At 37.2% G+C, this 13,266-nt stretch overlaps 1 protein-coding gene across 2 annotated transcripts in view; it reads left to right on the plus strand.

Moving 5' to 3' along the window:
* Positions 1 to 13,053, plus strand: part of PTEN (phosphatase and tensin homolog) — a 98,086-nt gene extending 85,033 nt beyond the window's left edge. For both annotated transcript variants that reach the window (XM_017660895.3, XM_017660896.3), the window contains one exon: positions 9,583 to 13,053. In XM_017660895.3, coding sequence (XP_017516384.1) covers positions 9,583 to 9,768 — 186 coding nt within the window. In that variant the 3' untranslated portion in view covers positions 9,769 to 13,053. The remainder of the gene's footprint in view (positions 1 to 9,582) is intronic.
* Positions 13,054 to 13,266: the final 213 nt, after the last annotated feature.

Genomic DNA, 13,266 nt, shown 5'->3' on the forward strand with positions numbered 1-13,266 from the left:
TAGAGTCTTTAGGGTTTTTTATGTACAATATCATGTCATCTGCAAGCAGTGACAGTTTGACTTCTTCTTTATCAATTTGGATTGGTTGTATTTCTTTGTTTTGTCTGATTGCCATGGCTAGGACCTCCAGTACTATGTTGAATAACAGTGGGGAGAGTGGGCATCCCTGCCTTGTTCCCAATCTCAGAGGAAAAGCTTTCAGCTTCTCACCATTCAGTATGATGTTGGCTGTAGGCTTATCATATATGGCCTTTATTATGTTGAGGTACTTGCGCTGTATACCCATTTTGCTGAGAGTTGGTTTTTTTTGTTTGTTTGATTTTTTTTTCAGGACCTTTTCATTTATTGAGATTTTGCAGGGATCAGTTGAGAAGCAGTTTTATCTTTTACCCATTTGACTATTTTTTTTAAACTGTCCTTTTTTTTTTGTTGACAGGGCATCTCTCATATTTATTGATCATATGGTTCTTAACAACAATAAAATTCTGTATAGGGGACTCAATGCAAAATCATTAATCAACCCCAACCCTAATTCTCAACAGTCTCCAATCTTCTGAAGCATAATGAACAAGTTTTTACATGGCGAACAAGTTCTTACATAGTGAATAGTGAATAAGTTCTTACATGGTGAACAGTGCAAGGGCAGTCATCACAGAAACTTTCAGTTTTGATCACGCATCATGAACTATAAACAGTCAGGTCAATTATGATTATTCGTTTGATTTTTATACTTGATTTATATGTGAATCGCACATTTCTCCCTTATTATTATTATTATTTTTAAATAAAATGCTGAAGTGGTAGGTAGATGCAAGATAAAGGTAGAAAACATAGTTTAGTGCTGTAAGAGGGCAAATGTAGATGACCAGGTATGTGCCTATAGACTAAGTATTAATCCAAACTAGACAAGGGCAGCAAAACATCCACGGATGCAGAAGATTTCTCTCAAAACAGGGGGGTTGAGGTTCTAAGCCTCACCTCTGTTGATCCCCAATTTCTCACCTGATGGCCCCCCTGCGACTGTGCCTGTCTTAGGTTGTTCCTCCCTTGAGGAATCTTACCCATCTCTGGCTAACCAGTCATCTTCTGGGGCCATACAGGGAAATGTAAAGTTGGTAAGTGAGAGAGAAGCCATATTGTTTGAAAACGTTAGCTTTTTACTTCTTTGCAGATTTATGCCCTGTGGCTTCTATGCCCAGCATTTGTCTTGAGGTATCTTTACAACTTGGAAGAATTATGATACTTGGTAATTTCGATATGAGGCACGAATTCTATTTAGGGGTTGTAAGTATGAAGGAAGAAGAGAAGCTATAGAAGTAGCAGATGGAAGAAAACATGGGAAGATTGATTATTTCTTTGACCTATCTTCTTGTTGTGTAACATAAGTGTGTATACGTTTTAAATTACTAATTAAATTGTGTGCACACATTAACGTAATAGGAATACAGCTACATAACCAAAGCAGACCTACAATTACCAGCCATCTCCAGTGAAAGCAAGAAAACCAGTTAGGCACCCTAGGCAGTTGTGAAAACTTATCAATGATATGATGGATATTGTCTAACTGAATTTGAATAGTTTGAGAAAAATCAGACAAATTAAAATAACACATTCCTGGGAACTGTTCACATCCCATATGTTCTTTTAACAGTAGATAGTCTATAGTTACGAGATTTTGGAGTGCTGCAACTTGCACTTCTCCTGATTCTTGATTGAGTTCCGACAGTATAGATCCAGTCAAATTTGTTGTTTTACTGTATGCACAGGCCAGCGTAGATATCTCCTTCTTCATTCCAATGGCAAGTCCAGGAACCGGTGGGATGAATGCAGCTACAACTGCAACAGCACTGGGATCTTTGTTGAAGTTTTTTGATGATTATCTTCTGGAATGACTCTTCCAGAGGATATTGATATTGGAAGTTCTTCTTCATATCGTGTCTTAATTCGTTTTCTGGGTAGCCGAATTAGGCTTTGATCCTCTGTGTAAACACAAACAAACCCTTTGCCCACGCTTTGATATGCCCTTTATACCACTGTGAAGAACTTATTGAAGATCACCACACAGGAACTGTTAATCCATTCTTGGGTTCTGTGATTCTGCTGCTGTTTTGTTCCTTCAGTTTTTCCTTTGTTCTTATACTCCACAGATGAGTGAAATCATTTGGTATTTCTCTTTCTCCGCTTGGCTTATTTCACTGAGCATAATACCCTCTAGCTCCATCCATGTAGTAGCAAATGGTAGGATTTGTTTTCTTCTTATGGCTGAATAATATTCCATTGTGTATATGTACCACATCTTTATCCATTCGTCTACTGATGGACACTTAGGTTGCTTCCATTTCTTGGCTATTGTAAATAGTGCTACGATAAACATAGGGGTGCATCTGTCTTTTTCAAACTGGAGTGCTGCATCCTTAGGGTAAATTCCTTGAAGTGGAATTCCTGGGTCAAATGGTAAGTCTATTTTGAGCATTTTGAGGAACTTCCATATTGCTTTCCACAATGGTTGAACTAGTTTACATTCCCACCAGCAGTGTAGGAGGGTTCCCCTTTCTCCACAACCTCGCCAACATTTGTTGTTTGTCTTTTGGCTGGTAGCCATCCTTACTGGTGTGAGGTGATGCCTCATTGTGGTTTTAATTTGCATTTCTCTGATAATTAGCGATGTGGAGCATCTTTTCATGTGTCTGTTAGCTATCTGTATTTCATTTTTAGAGAACTGTCTGTTCAGTTCCTCTGCTTATTTTTTATTGGATTATTTGTTTTTTGTTTGTTGAGGTACGTGAGCTCTTTATATATTTTGGACGTCAAGCCTTTATCAGATCTGTCATTTACAAATATATTCTCCCATACTGTAGGGTACCTTTTTGTTCTATTGATGGTGTCTTTTGCTGTACAGAAGCTTTTCAGCTTAATATAGTCCCACTTGTTCATTTTTGCTGTTGTTTTCCTTGCCCGGGGAGATATGTTCAAGAAGAGGTCACTCATGTTTATGTCTAAGAGATTTTTGCCTATGTTTTTTCTAAGAGTTTTATGGTTCGTGACTTACATTCAGGTCTTTGATCCATTTTGAATTTACTTTTGTGTATGGGGTTAGACAATGGTCCAGTTTCATTCTCCTACACGTAGCTATCCAGTTTTGCCTGCACCGTCTGTTGAAGAGACTGTCATTTCCCCAGTGTATGTCCATGGCTCCTTTATCGAATATTAATTGACCATATATGTTTGGGTTAATGTCTGGAGTCTCTAATCTGTTCCACTGGTCCTTGGCTCTGTTCTTGTGCCAGTACCAAATTGTCTTGATTACTATGGCTTTGTAGTAGAGCTTGAAGTTGGGGAGTGAGATCCCCCCTACTTTATTCTTCTTTCTCAGGATTGCTTTGGCTATTCAGGGTCCTTTCTGGTTCCATATGAATTTTAGAACTATTTGTTCCAGTTTGTTGAAGAATGTTGTAGGTATTTTGATAGGGATTGCATTGAATCTGTAGATTGCTTTAGGCAGGTTGGCCATTTTGACAATATTAATTCTTCCTTGCCAAGAGCATGGGATGAGTTTCCATTTGTTAGTGTCCCCTTTAATTTCTCTTAAGAGTGTCTTGCAGTTTTCAGGGTATAGGTCTTTCACTTCTTTGGTTAGTTTTATTCCTAGGTATTTTATTCTTTTTGATGCAATTGTGAATGGAGTTGCTTTCCTGATTTCTCTTTCTATTGGTTCATTGTTAGTATATAGGAAAGCCACAGATTTCTGTGTGTTAATTTTGTATCCTGCAACTTTGCTGTATTCCGATATCAGTTCTAGTAGTTTTGGAGTGGAGTCTTTAAGGTTTTTTATGTACAATATCATGTCATCTGTAAATAGTGACAGTTTAACTCCTTCTTTACCAATTTGGATTCGTTGTATTTCTTTGTTTTGTCTAATTGCCATGGCTAGGACTTCCAGTACTATGTTGAATAACAGTGGGTAGAGTGGGCATCCTGTCTTGTTCCCGGTCTCAGAAGAAAAGCTTTCAGCTTCTCACCGTTCAGTATGATGGTGGCTGTGGGCTTATCATATATGGCCTTTATTATGTTTAGGTACCTGCCCTGTATACCCATTTTGCTCAGAGTTTTTATGATGAGTGGATGTTGAATTTTGTCAAATGCTTTCTCAGCATCTATGGAGATGATCATGTGGTTTTTGTCTTTCTTTTTGTTTATGTGGTGGATGATGTTGATGAATTTTCGAATGTTGTACCATCCTTGCGTCCCTGGGATGAATTCCCACTTGGTTATGGTGTATGATCCTTTTGATGTATTTTTGAATTTGGTTTGCTAATATTTTGTTGAGTATTTTTGCATCTACGTTCATCAGGGATATTGGTCTGTAGTTTTCTTTTTTGGTGTGGTCTTTGCCTGGTTTTGGTAGTAGGGTAATGTTGGCTTCATAGAATGAATTTGGGAGTATTCCCTCCTCTTCTGTTTTTTGGAATACTTTAAAGAGAATGGGTATTATGTCTTCTCTGTATGTCTGATAAAATTCTGAGGTAAATCCATCTGGCCTGGGGGTTTTGTTCCTGAGTAGTTTTTTGATTACTGCTTCAATTTCTTTGCTGGTAATTGGTTTGTTTAGATTTTGTGTTTCTTCCTTTGTCAGTCTTGGAAGGTTGTATTTTTCTAAGAAGTTGTCCATTTCTTCTAGGTTTTCCAGTTTGTTAGCATATAGGTTTTCATAGTATTTTCTAATAATTCTTTGTATTTATATGGGGTCCATCGTGATTTTTCCTTTCTCGTTTCTGATTCTGTTGATGTGTGTTGATAGTCTTTTTCTCTTAATAAGTCTGGCTAGAGGCTTATCTATTTTGTTTATTTTCTCAAAGAACCAGCTCTTGGTTTCATTGATTTTTTTTTTCTATTGTTTTATTCTTCTCAATTTTGTTTATTTCTTCTGTGATCTTTATTATTCCCTCCTTCTGCTGACTTTAGGCCTCATTTGTTCTTAGCAATTTTGATAATTGTGACATACTATTCATTTGAGATTGTTCTCCCTTCTTTAAATATGCCGGGATTGCTATATACTGTCCTCTTAAGACTGCTTTTGCTGCATCCCAGAGAAGTTGGGGCTTTGTGTTGTTATTTCTTTCCATATATTGCTTCAATAAATTCCAAATATTCCAATAATTCCATATATTTCTCTATTTTAATTTGGTCATTGATCCATTGATTATTTAGGAGATGTTGTTAAGCCTCCATGTGTTTGTGGGCCTTTTTGCTTTCTTTGTACAATTTAGTTCTAGTTTTTTCCTTTGTGGTCTGAAAAGTTGGTTGGTAGAATTTCAATCTTTTGGAATTTACTGAGGCTGTTTTGTGGCCTATTATGTGGTCTATTCTGGAGAATGTTCCATGTGCGCTTGAGAAGAATGTGTATCCTGTTGCTTTTGGATGTAGAGTTCTATAGATGTCTACTAGGTCCATTTGTTCTAGTGTGTTGTTCAGTGCCCCTGTGTCCTTACTTATTTTCTGCCTGGTGGATCTATCCTTTGGAGTGAGTGGTGTGTTGAAGTCTCCTAAAATGAATGCATTGCATTCTATTTCGTCCTTTAGTTCTGTTAGTATTTGTTTCATATATATTGGTGCTCCTGTGTTGGGTACATATATATTTATAATGGTTATATCCTCTTGTTGGACTAAGCCCTTTATCATTACGTAATGTCCTTCTTTATCTCGTTACTTTCTTCGTTTTGAAGTCTATTTTGTCTGATACTAGTACTGCAACACCTGCTTTTTTCTCCCTGTTGTTTTCGATGGAGTATCTTTTTCCATCCCTTGACTTTTAGTTTGTGCATGTCTTTGGGTTTCAGATGAGTCTCTTGTAAGCAACAAATAGATGGGTCTTGCTTTTTTCCCCGTTCTATTACTCTGTGTCTTTTGATTGGTGCATTCAGTCCATTTACATTTAGGGTGATTATTGAAAGATATGTACTTATTGCCATTGCAGGCTGTAGATTCGTGCTTACCAAAGGTTCAAGGTTAGCTTCTTTAGTATCTTACTGTCTAACTTAACTCGCTTATTGAGCTGTTATAAACACTGTCTGGTGATTCTCTATTTCTCTCCCTTCTTATTCCTCCTCCTCCATTCTTTATATGTTGGTTGTTTTATTCTGCGCTATTCTGTGTTTCCTTTAACTGCTTTTGTGGGTAGTTGATTTTATTTTTAGTCTTTAGTATTTGTTTGGTCTGCTTTCTTTGCTGTGATTTTATTTTCTCTGGTGACATCTATTTAGCTTATTTTCTCTGGTGACATCTATTTAGTCTTAGGAGTGCTCCCGTCTAGAGCAGTTCCTCTAAAATACCCTGTAGAGGTGGTTTGTGGGAGGCAAATTCCCTCAACTTTTGCTTATCTGGGAATTGTTTAATTCCTCCTTCATATTTAAGTGATAATCATGCTGGATACAGTATTCTTGGTTCAAGGCCCTTCTCTTTCATTGCATTAAGTATATCATGCCATTCTCTTCTGGCCTATAAGGTTTCTGTTGAGAAGTCTGATGATAGCCTGATGGGTTTTCCTTTGAGGTGACCTTTTTCCTCTCTCTATCTGCCTTTAAAACTCTGTCTTGTCCTTGATCTTTGCCATTTTAATTATTATGTGTCTTGGTGTTGTCCTCCTTGGGTCCCATCTGTGGAGAGTTCTGTGTACTTCCTTGGTCTGAACAATTATTTCCTCCCCCAGTTTGGGGAAGTTTTCAGCAATTATTTCTTCAAATACACTTTCTGTCCCTTTTTCTCACTCTTCTTCTTCTGGTACCCCTATAATGTGGATATTGTTCCCTTTGGATTGGTCTCACAGTTCTCTTAATATTGTTTCATTCCTGGAGATCCTTTTATCTCTCTCTGCGTCAGCTTCTATGCGTTCTTGTTCTCTGGTTTCTATTCCATCTATGGCCTCTTGCATCTTATCCATTCTGCTTATAAATCCTTCCAGAGATTGTTACATTTCTGTAATCTCCTTCCGGACTTCATCCCTTAGCTCTTGCATATTTCTCTACAGCTCCATCAGCATGGTTATGACCTTTATTTTGAATTCTTTTTCAGGGAGTTTGGTTAGGTCTATCTCCCCAGATTCCTTCTGAGGGGAGGATGTCTGGGTTAGTCTAGTCTGTATCAAATTCTTCTGCCTTTTCATGGCAATAGAGGTAGTTGTGTGGAGCTTGCGCATGTGTTGGCTGGGAGAACATCCCCTCTTGCTGGTTTGTAGCCTTCCTCTCCTGGGAGAACAGAGACCCCTAGTGGCTTATGCTGGGCAGCTGCGGCAGACGGGTTTCTAATTCTTGCCCAGCCGCTGTGAACGAATATCTGCCCTGCTGCTGTGGGCGTGGCTGGCTTCAGGCTCCTGCTCCACTATGGCGGAGTGGCGTTTGAGGGGAAATGGGTGAGAGGCTGTTTATCTCCATGAGGGGCCTCTGAGTTGTGCTGCCACCCTGGGGGTCATGGCTCCCGGAGTTCCCTGGGATTGCCAGCTGCTGGGCTAAGTGTCCCGGGACTTTTCCGTTCATCTGTGGGGTCCCTGTCCCTTTAAGTCTTTCAAAAAGCACTTGTTTTTCTTTGTCCCAGGGGCGCCAACTGCGGTGACCCAGTCGCAGGTTTTACTGTCCCATTTCCCTGTATCCAGCACCCCACGCACTGTGTGTCTGCGCTCTGGTGCAGATGGCTAGGGCTGGGTGTTCAGCAGTCCTGGGCTCCCTCTCCCTCCCTGCTCTGACTTCTCTTCTCCCCCCGGGAGCTAGGGTGAGGGGCGCTCAGGTCCTACCGGGCCGCGGCTTGTATCTTACCCCCTTCTTGAGGCGCTGGGTTCTCGCAGGTGTAGATGTAGCCTGGCTGTTGTCCTGTGTCTTCTGGTCTCTCTTTTAGGAATAGTTGTATTTGTTGTATTTTCAAAAATATATATGGTTTTGGGAGGAGATTTCTGCTGCTCTACTCATGCTGCCATCTTGGCTCCGCCACCTGCTTCATTCCATTTTTATAACATAAATTCAACGATAGCTTGTAAGAATATTGCTAGTAATAATAAAAATAATGGGAAACTACATGTTTTAAGTGAAATAGATTCAGTATTAAGTGCCTTTAATCTTACATTTCTTTCAAATGTTTAGAATTTAGAAGTTTCTTTTCAAATTCATAGGTTTTCATTTACTTTGTTTTTTCTAGGTCTACATTTTCCTTAATCGTTAGCCTTTAGTGTGACTTTCTCTAGTTATGTTGTTTTGTTTTAATATTACTGGGGGCTTTATATTTGTGATTGCAAATAAATCCTATTTCAATGATTAGTAAACAAATATCGTATGATGTTAAGTGCTATGAAAAAGTAAAACAGATGGGATAGAAAATGATCCTGATGTTAGCTGGATGGCTAAAAAAGGCCTGTCCAAGCAGGTGACATTCGGTCAGGCTAAATCAAATTAGTGAGCTATACAAATATTTGGGCAAAGAGGGAAGAGCAGATGCAAAAGCCCTGAAACAGGAATGAGCTTGTTATATTTAAGGAGCTATAGATAAGAAGTCATTTTGACTAAAGTACACTGAGTATGAAGACGTTGAAGTGTTTCTGGTTCAGGAAAGATATAATCTGAATTCTGTCCTTAAAAGTTCACGCTGTCCAGTCCTTTTTAATACAGACTAGTGAAGAAAGTAGGTAGAAAGGGACAAGAATGGAGATTACACTGTTGGAGATTAGTTAAGAGACTGGTTTCTTGAACTAGTGGCAGTGAGGAGTAATGAGAAACTGTCAGGTTAGGCATTTTGAAGGTAAAACTGAAAGGATTTGCTGATGGAGTGGATGTTGGATGTGAGAGAATTGGTAATGACTCTTGGAGAATATGTGAGGGACTATCGATAAAATGAGCAAGGAATTTGAAGTCAGATCTGATTTAAGTTCCACATCCACTACCTACTAGATAATGTGGCCTTTAATTTAGCAAGTTCCCTAACCTTTCCAGGGTCTTAGCTTCATCTCTTTTAAAATAGAAATGTCTGCCTTATAGAGCTGTTTTGACAATAATTTCAGCTGTGTCTGTAAATGTCCTTGGTCCATTAGACCACTGAATGATGTTAACTTCCTTCTTCCTCCCTTTAGGTGAAGTTTTTAAGGTTAAAGGGATCCTAAACATGATTGTTGATCAGTATTTTGCATAGTGTAATGTTTGTATTTGTTTTATGTTGTAAGTATCACAAATCACATTGAGTTTCAGACAGAGGTAGTTGGTAAAACTCAGCTATTTGTGAATTGAGTTTTATGATTGAAAATATGTGAACTGCTGTTAAATTTCAGTCTCAGTGTATTTCCTTTGTAGACTTATTTAGTTGATGTTTGCAACTTATGCTTATTTAAAGAGTGTCCTAACGTCCCAGTGTATCTTTTAGTATATAAAAAGAAAGAAAATGTAGAAAATCCTGAGAAGAGGGTTTAAAAGGCAGCTGCCTCTTAAAGACCATGTTTAATCATAGTACTTAAAAAGTGAATCTACAAAAAATATGTATCTTTGCTAAATATTTGAGATTAGTCAGATTTATGGATATTCCACTTACAGAATCTTTCTCTTCTTTCTCTAGGTGAAGCTGTACTTCACAAAAACAGTGGAAGAGCCATCAAATCCAGAGGCTAGCAGTTCAACTTCTGTAACACCAGATGTTAGTGACAATGAACCTGATCATTATAGATACTCTGACACCACTGACTCTGATCCAGAGAATGAACCTTTTGATGAAGATCAGCATACACAAATTACGAAAGTCTGAATTTTTTTTTTATCAAGAGGGATTAAAACACCATGAAAACAAACTTGAATAAACTGAAATTGGACCTTTTTTTTAATGGCAAAGGGACATTGTGTCAGATTACCAGTTATAGGAACAATTCTCTTTTCCTGACCAATCTTGTTTTACCCTATACATCCACAGGGTTTTGACACTTGTTGTCCAGTTGAAAAAAGGTTGTGTAGCTGTGTCATGTATATACCTTTTTGTGTCAAAAGGACATTTAAAATTCAACTACGATAAATAAAGATGGCACTTTCCCATTTTATTCCAGTTTTATAAAAAGTGGAGACAGACTGATGTGTATACGTAGGAATTTCTCATTTTGTGTCGTCACCAACTGAAGTGGCTGAAGAGCTTTGTGATGTACAGGTTCACATCCTACCCCTTTGCACTCGTGGCAACAGATAAGTCTGCAGTTGGCTGAGAGGAGATCCTAGAGGGTTTTGCTACATTCTAATGCATGTGTTCGGGTTAGGGGAATGGAGGGAATGCTCAGAAAGGCATGTATTGTATGCTGGACTCCGGACCATATACCATCTCCAGCTATTTACACGCACCTTTCTTTAGCATGCTACAGTTATTAATCTGGACATTTGAGGAATTGGCCGCTGTCACTGCTTGTTGTTTGTGCATTTTATTTTTTTAAAGCATATTGGTGCTAGAAAAGGCAGCTAGAGGGAGTGAATCTGTATTGGGGTACAGGAATGAACCTTCCACAGTGTCTTCAAAGTCCACGAATGAAGGGATATAAAAATAATGTGGTTGTAGATAAGAAACACAGCAACAATGACTTAACCATATAAATGTGGAGGCTATCAACAAAGAATGGGCTTGAAACATAAAAATTGACAATGATTTATTAAATATGTTTTCTCAGTTGTAATGACCGCTCCATCTCCTGTGTAATCAAGGCCAGTGCTAAAAGTCAGATGCTATTAGTAGCTACATCAGTCAACAACTTAAACTTACTTTATTAGTTTTTCAATCATATACCTGCTGTGGATGCTTCATGTGCTGCCTGCAAACTTCTTTTTTCTCATTAAATATAAAATATATTGTAATGCTGCACAGGAAATTTCAATTTGAGATTCTACAGTAAGCGTTTTTTTTTTCTTTAAAGATTTATGATGCACTTACTCAATCCAATAGCTGTCAGCCGTTCCACCATTTTGACCTTACACATTCTATTACAATGAGTTTTGCAGTTTTGCACATTTTTTAAATGTCATTAACTGTTAGGGGATTTTACTTGAATACTGAATACATATAATGTTTATATTTAAAGGACATTATTTGTGTTAAAAAGGAAATTTAGAATTGCAGTAAAATTTCAACACTGCACAAATAAAAAGGCATTTACTTTTTCAGTAGAAATTGTCCCACATAATGCTTGTCTCAATTTGCTATTGAAAGGATAGACTTTTTTTTGATGTGCAGTGTTGAATCATTTTTTCGTAGTGTAGAGTTAGGACTAGGACTTCAATTTCACTTCTTAAATGTCATAGATTTTATATGCCCAGACTGCATATGATTTTAAGCAAAGTACAACTACTATTATAAAGCTAATGTGAAGATACTATTAAAAAGAATTTTTCCCCATAAATTTGGTGTCTTTCAAATTACACCTTGACCTTGAAACATTTAAATATTTAGCCAATTTATTTCTTAATCGTGTAAAATCTCGCCTTCAATAACTTATTGGTGCTGAAATTGTTCACTAGCTGTGGTGACCTAGTTAATTTACAGATACAGATTGCATAGGACCTACTAGAGCAGCATTTAGAGTTTGATGGTAAATAGATTAGGCAGAACTTCATCTAAAATATTCTTCATTAAATGTTGACATATTTTCCATACTCGTCAGTTTCATTCAAGTAAATTTTTAGATTTTTAACAAAGCTCTTAGGATTTACACATTTATATTTAAACCTTGATATATAGAAAATTGAATGTTCATTAAGTTAAATTGGTAAGTTAGGGGCAACTATTCCTAAGATTTCATTGAAATTTATATGCCACCTGTCTTTCATAAACGCTGAAAATTGTTGACTAAGATGAAAATCAACTATTCATGTTTTGAAGGTAGTTATTAATACTATTATTTGTTACAGTTTTGGGCACAATATATTAAAACATAACTTGTATTGTTCCAATGTGTAACATGGAGGGCTAGGTCATAAATAATGACATTATAATGGGCTTTTGCACTGTTATTATTTTTCCTTTGGAATGTGAAGGTCTGAATGAGGGTTTTGATTTTGAATGTTTCAATGTTTTTGAGAAGCCTTGCTTACATTTTATGGTGTAGTCATTGGAAATGGAAAAATGGCATTATATATATATATTATATATATATAAATATATATTATACATAACTACTCTCCTTTATTTCAGTTACCATCCCCATAGAATTTGACAAGAATTGCTATGACTGAAAGGTTTTCGAGTCCTAATTAAAACTTTATTTATGACAGTATTCATAATTAGCCTGAAATACATTCTGTAGGTAATCTCTTTGAGTTTCTGGAATGTTTTCTTACTTAGACTTTTTGGATGTGCAGCCGCTTACATGTCTGAAGTTACTTGAAAGCATCACTTTTAAGAAAGCTTACTATTGGGCCCTGTACCATCCCAAGTCCTCTGTAGCTCCTCTTGAACATTTTTTGCCATAATTATTAAAGGGTAGTTGAATAAATAGCATCACCATTCTTTGCTGTGGCACAGGTTATAAACTTAAGTGGAGTTTACCGGCAGCATCAAATGTTTCAGCTTTAAAAAATAAAAGTAGGGTACAAGTTACATGTTTAGTTCTAGAAAATTTGTGCAATATGTTCATAACGATGGCTGTGGTTGCCACAAAGTGCCTCGTTTACCTTTAAATACTGTTAATGTGTCATGCATGCAGATGGAAGGGGTGGAACTGTGCACTAAAGTGGGGGCTTTTAACTACAGTGTTTGGCAGAGTTACCTTCTACCCTGCCAGTTCAAAAGTTCAATCTGTTTTCATATAGAATATATATACTAAAAAATTTCAGTCTGTTAAACAGCCTTACTCTGATTCAGCCTCTTCAGATACTCTTGTGCTGTGCAGCAGTGGCTCTGTGTAAATGCTATGCACTGAGGATACACAAAACAAAATATGATGTGTACAGGATAATGCCTCATACCAATCAGATGTCCGTTTGTTATTGTGTTTGTTAACAACCCTTTCTCTCTTAGTGTTATAAACTCCACTTAAAACTGATTAAAGTCTCATTCTTGTCATTGTGTGGGTGTTTTATTAAATGAGTATCATTTCAAGTACTTAAATTCTTTGAAAGTTTAAATAGTGAACAGCCACATGTGATTAGGTATTCTGTAAGGTTTTTTTGTTTTTCCTGCTGTCCTTCAAAGCCTTTGGTTATAAAAGCATTGGGCCTTTGCCAACTTGGGAGTAAGAGTATCAATCTACTCATGTTCAAGAGAGGCACTTAATAT

This window comes from Manis javanica, chromosome 7, assembly GCF_040802235.1.
Source record: "Manis javanica isolate MJ-LG chromosome 7, MJ_LKY, whole genome shotgun sequence".
Taxonomy (NCBI): Eukaryota; Metazoa; Chordata; class Mammalia; order Pholidota; family Manidae; genus Manis; species Manis javanica.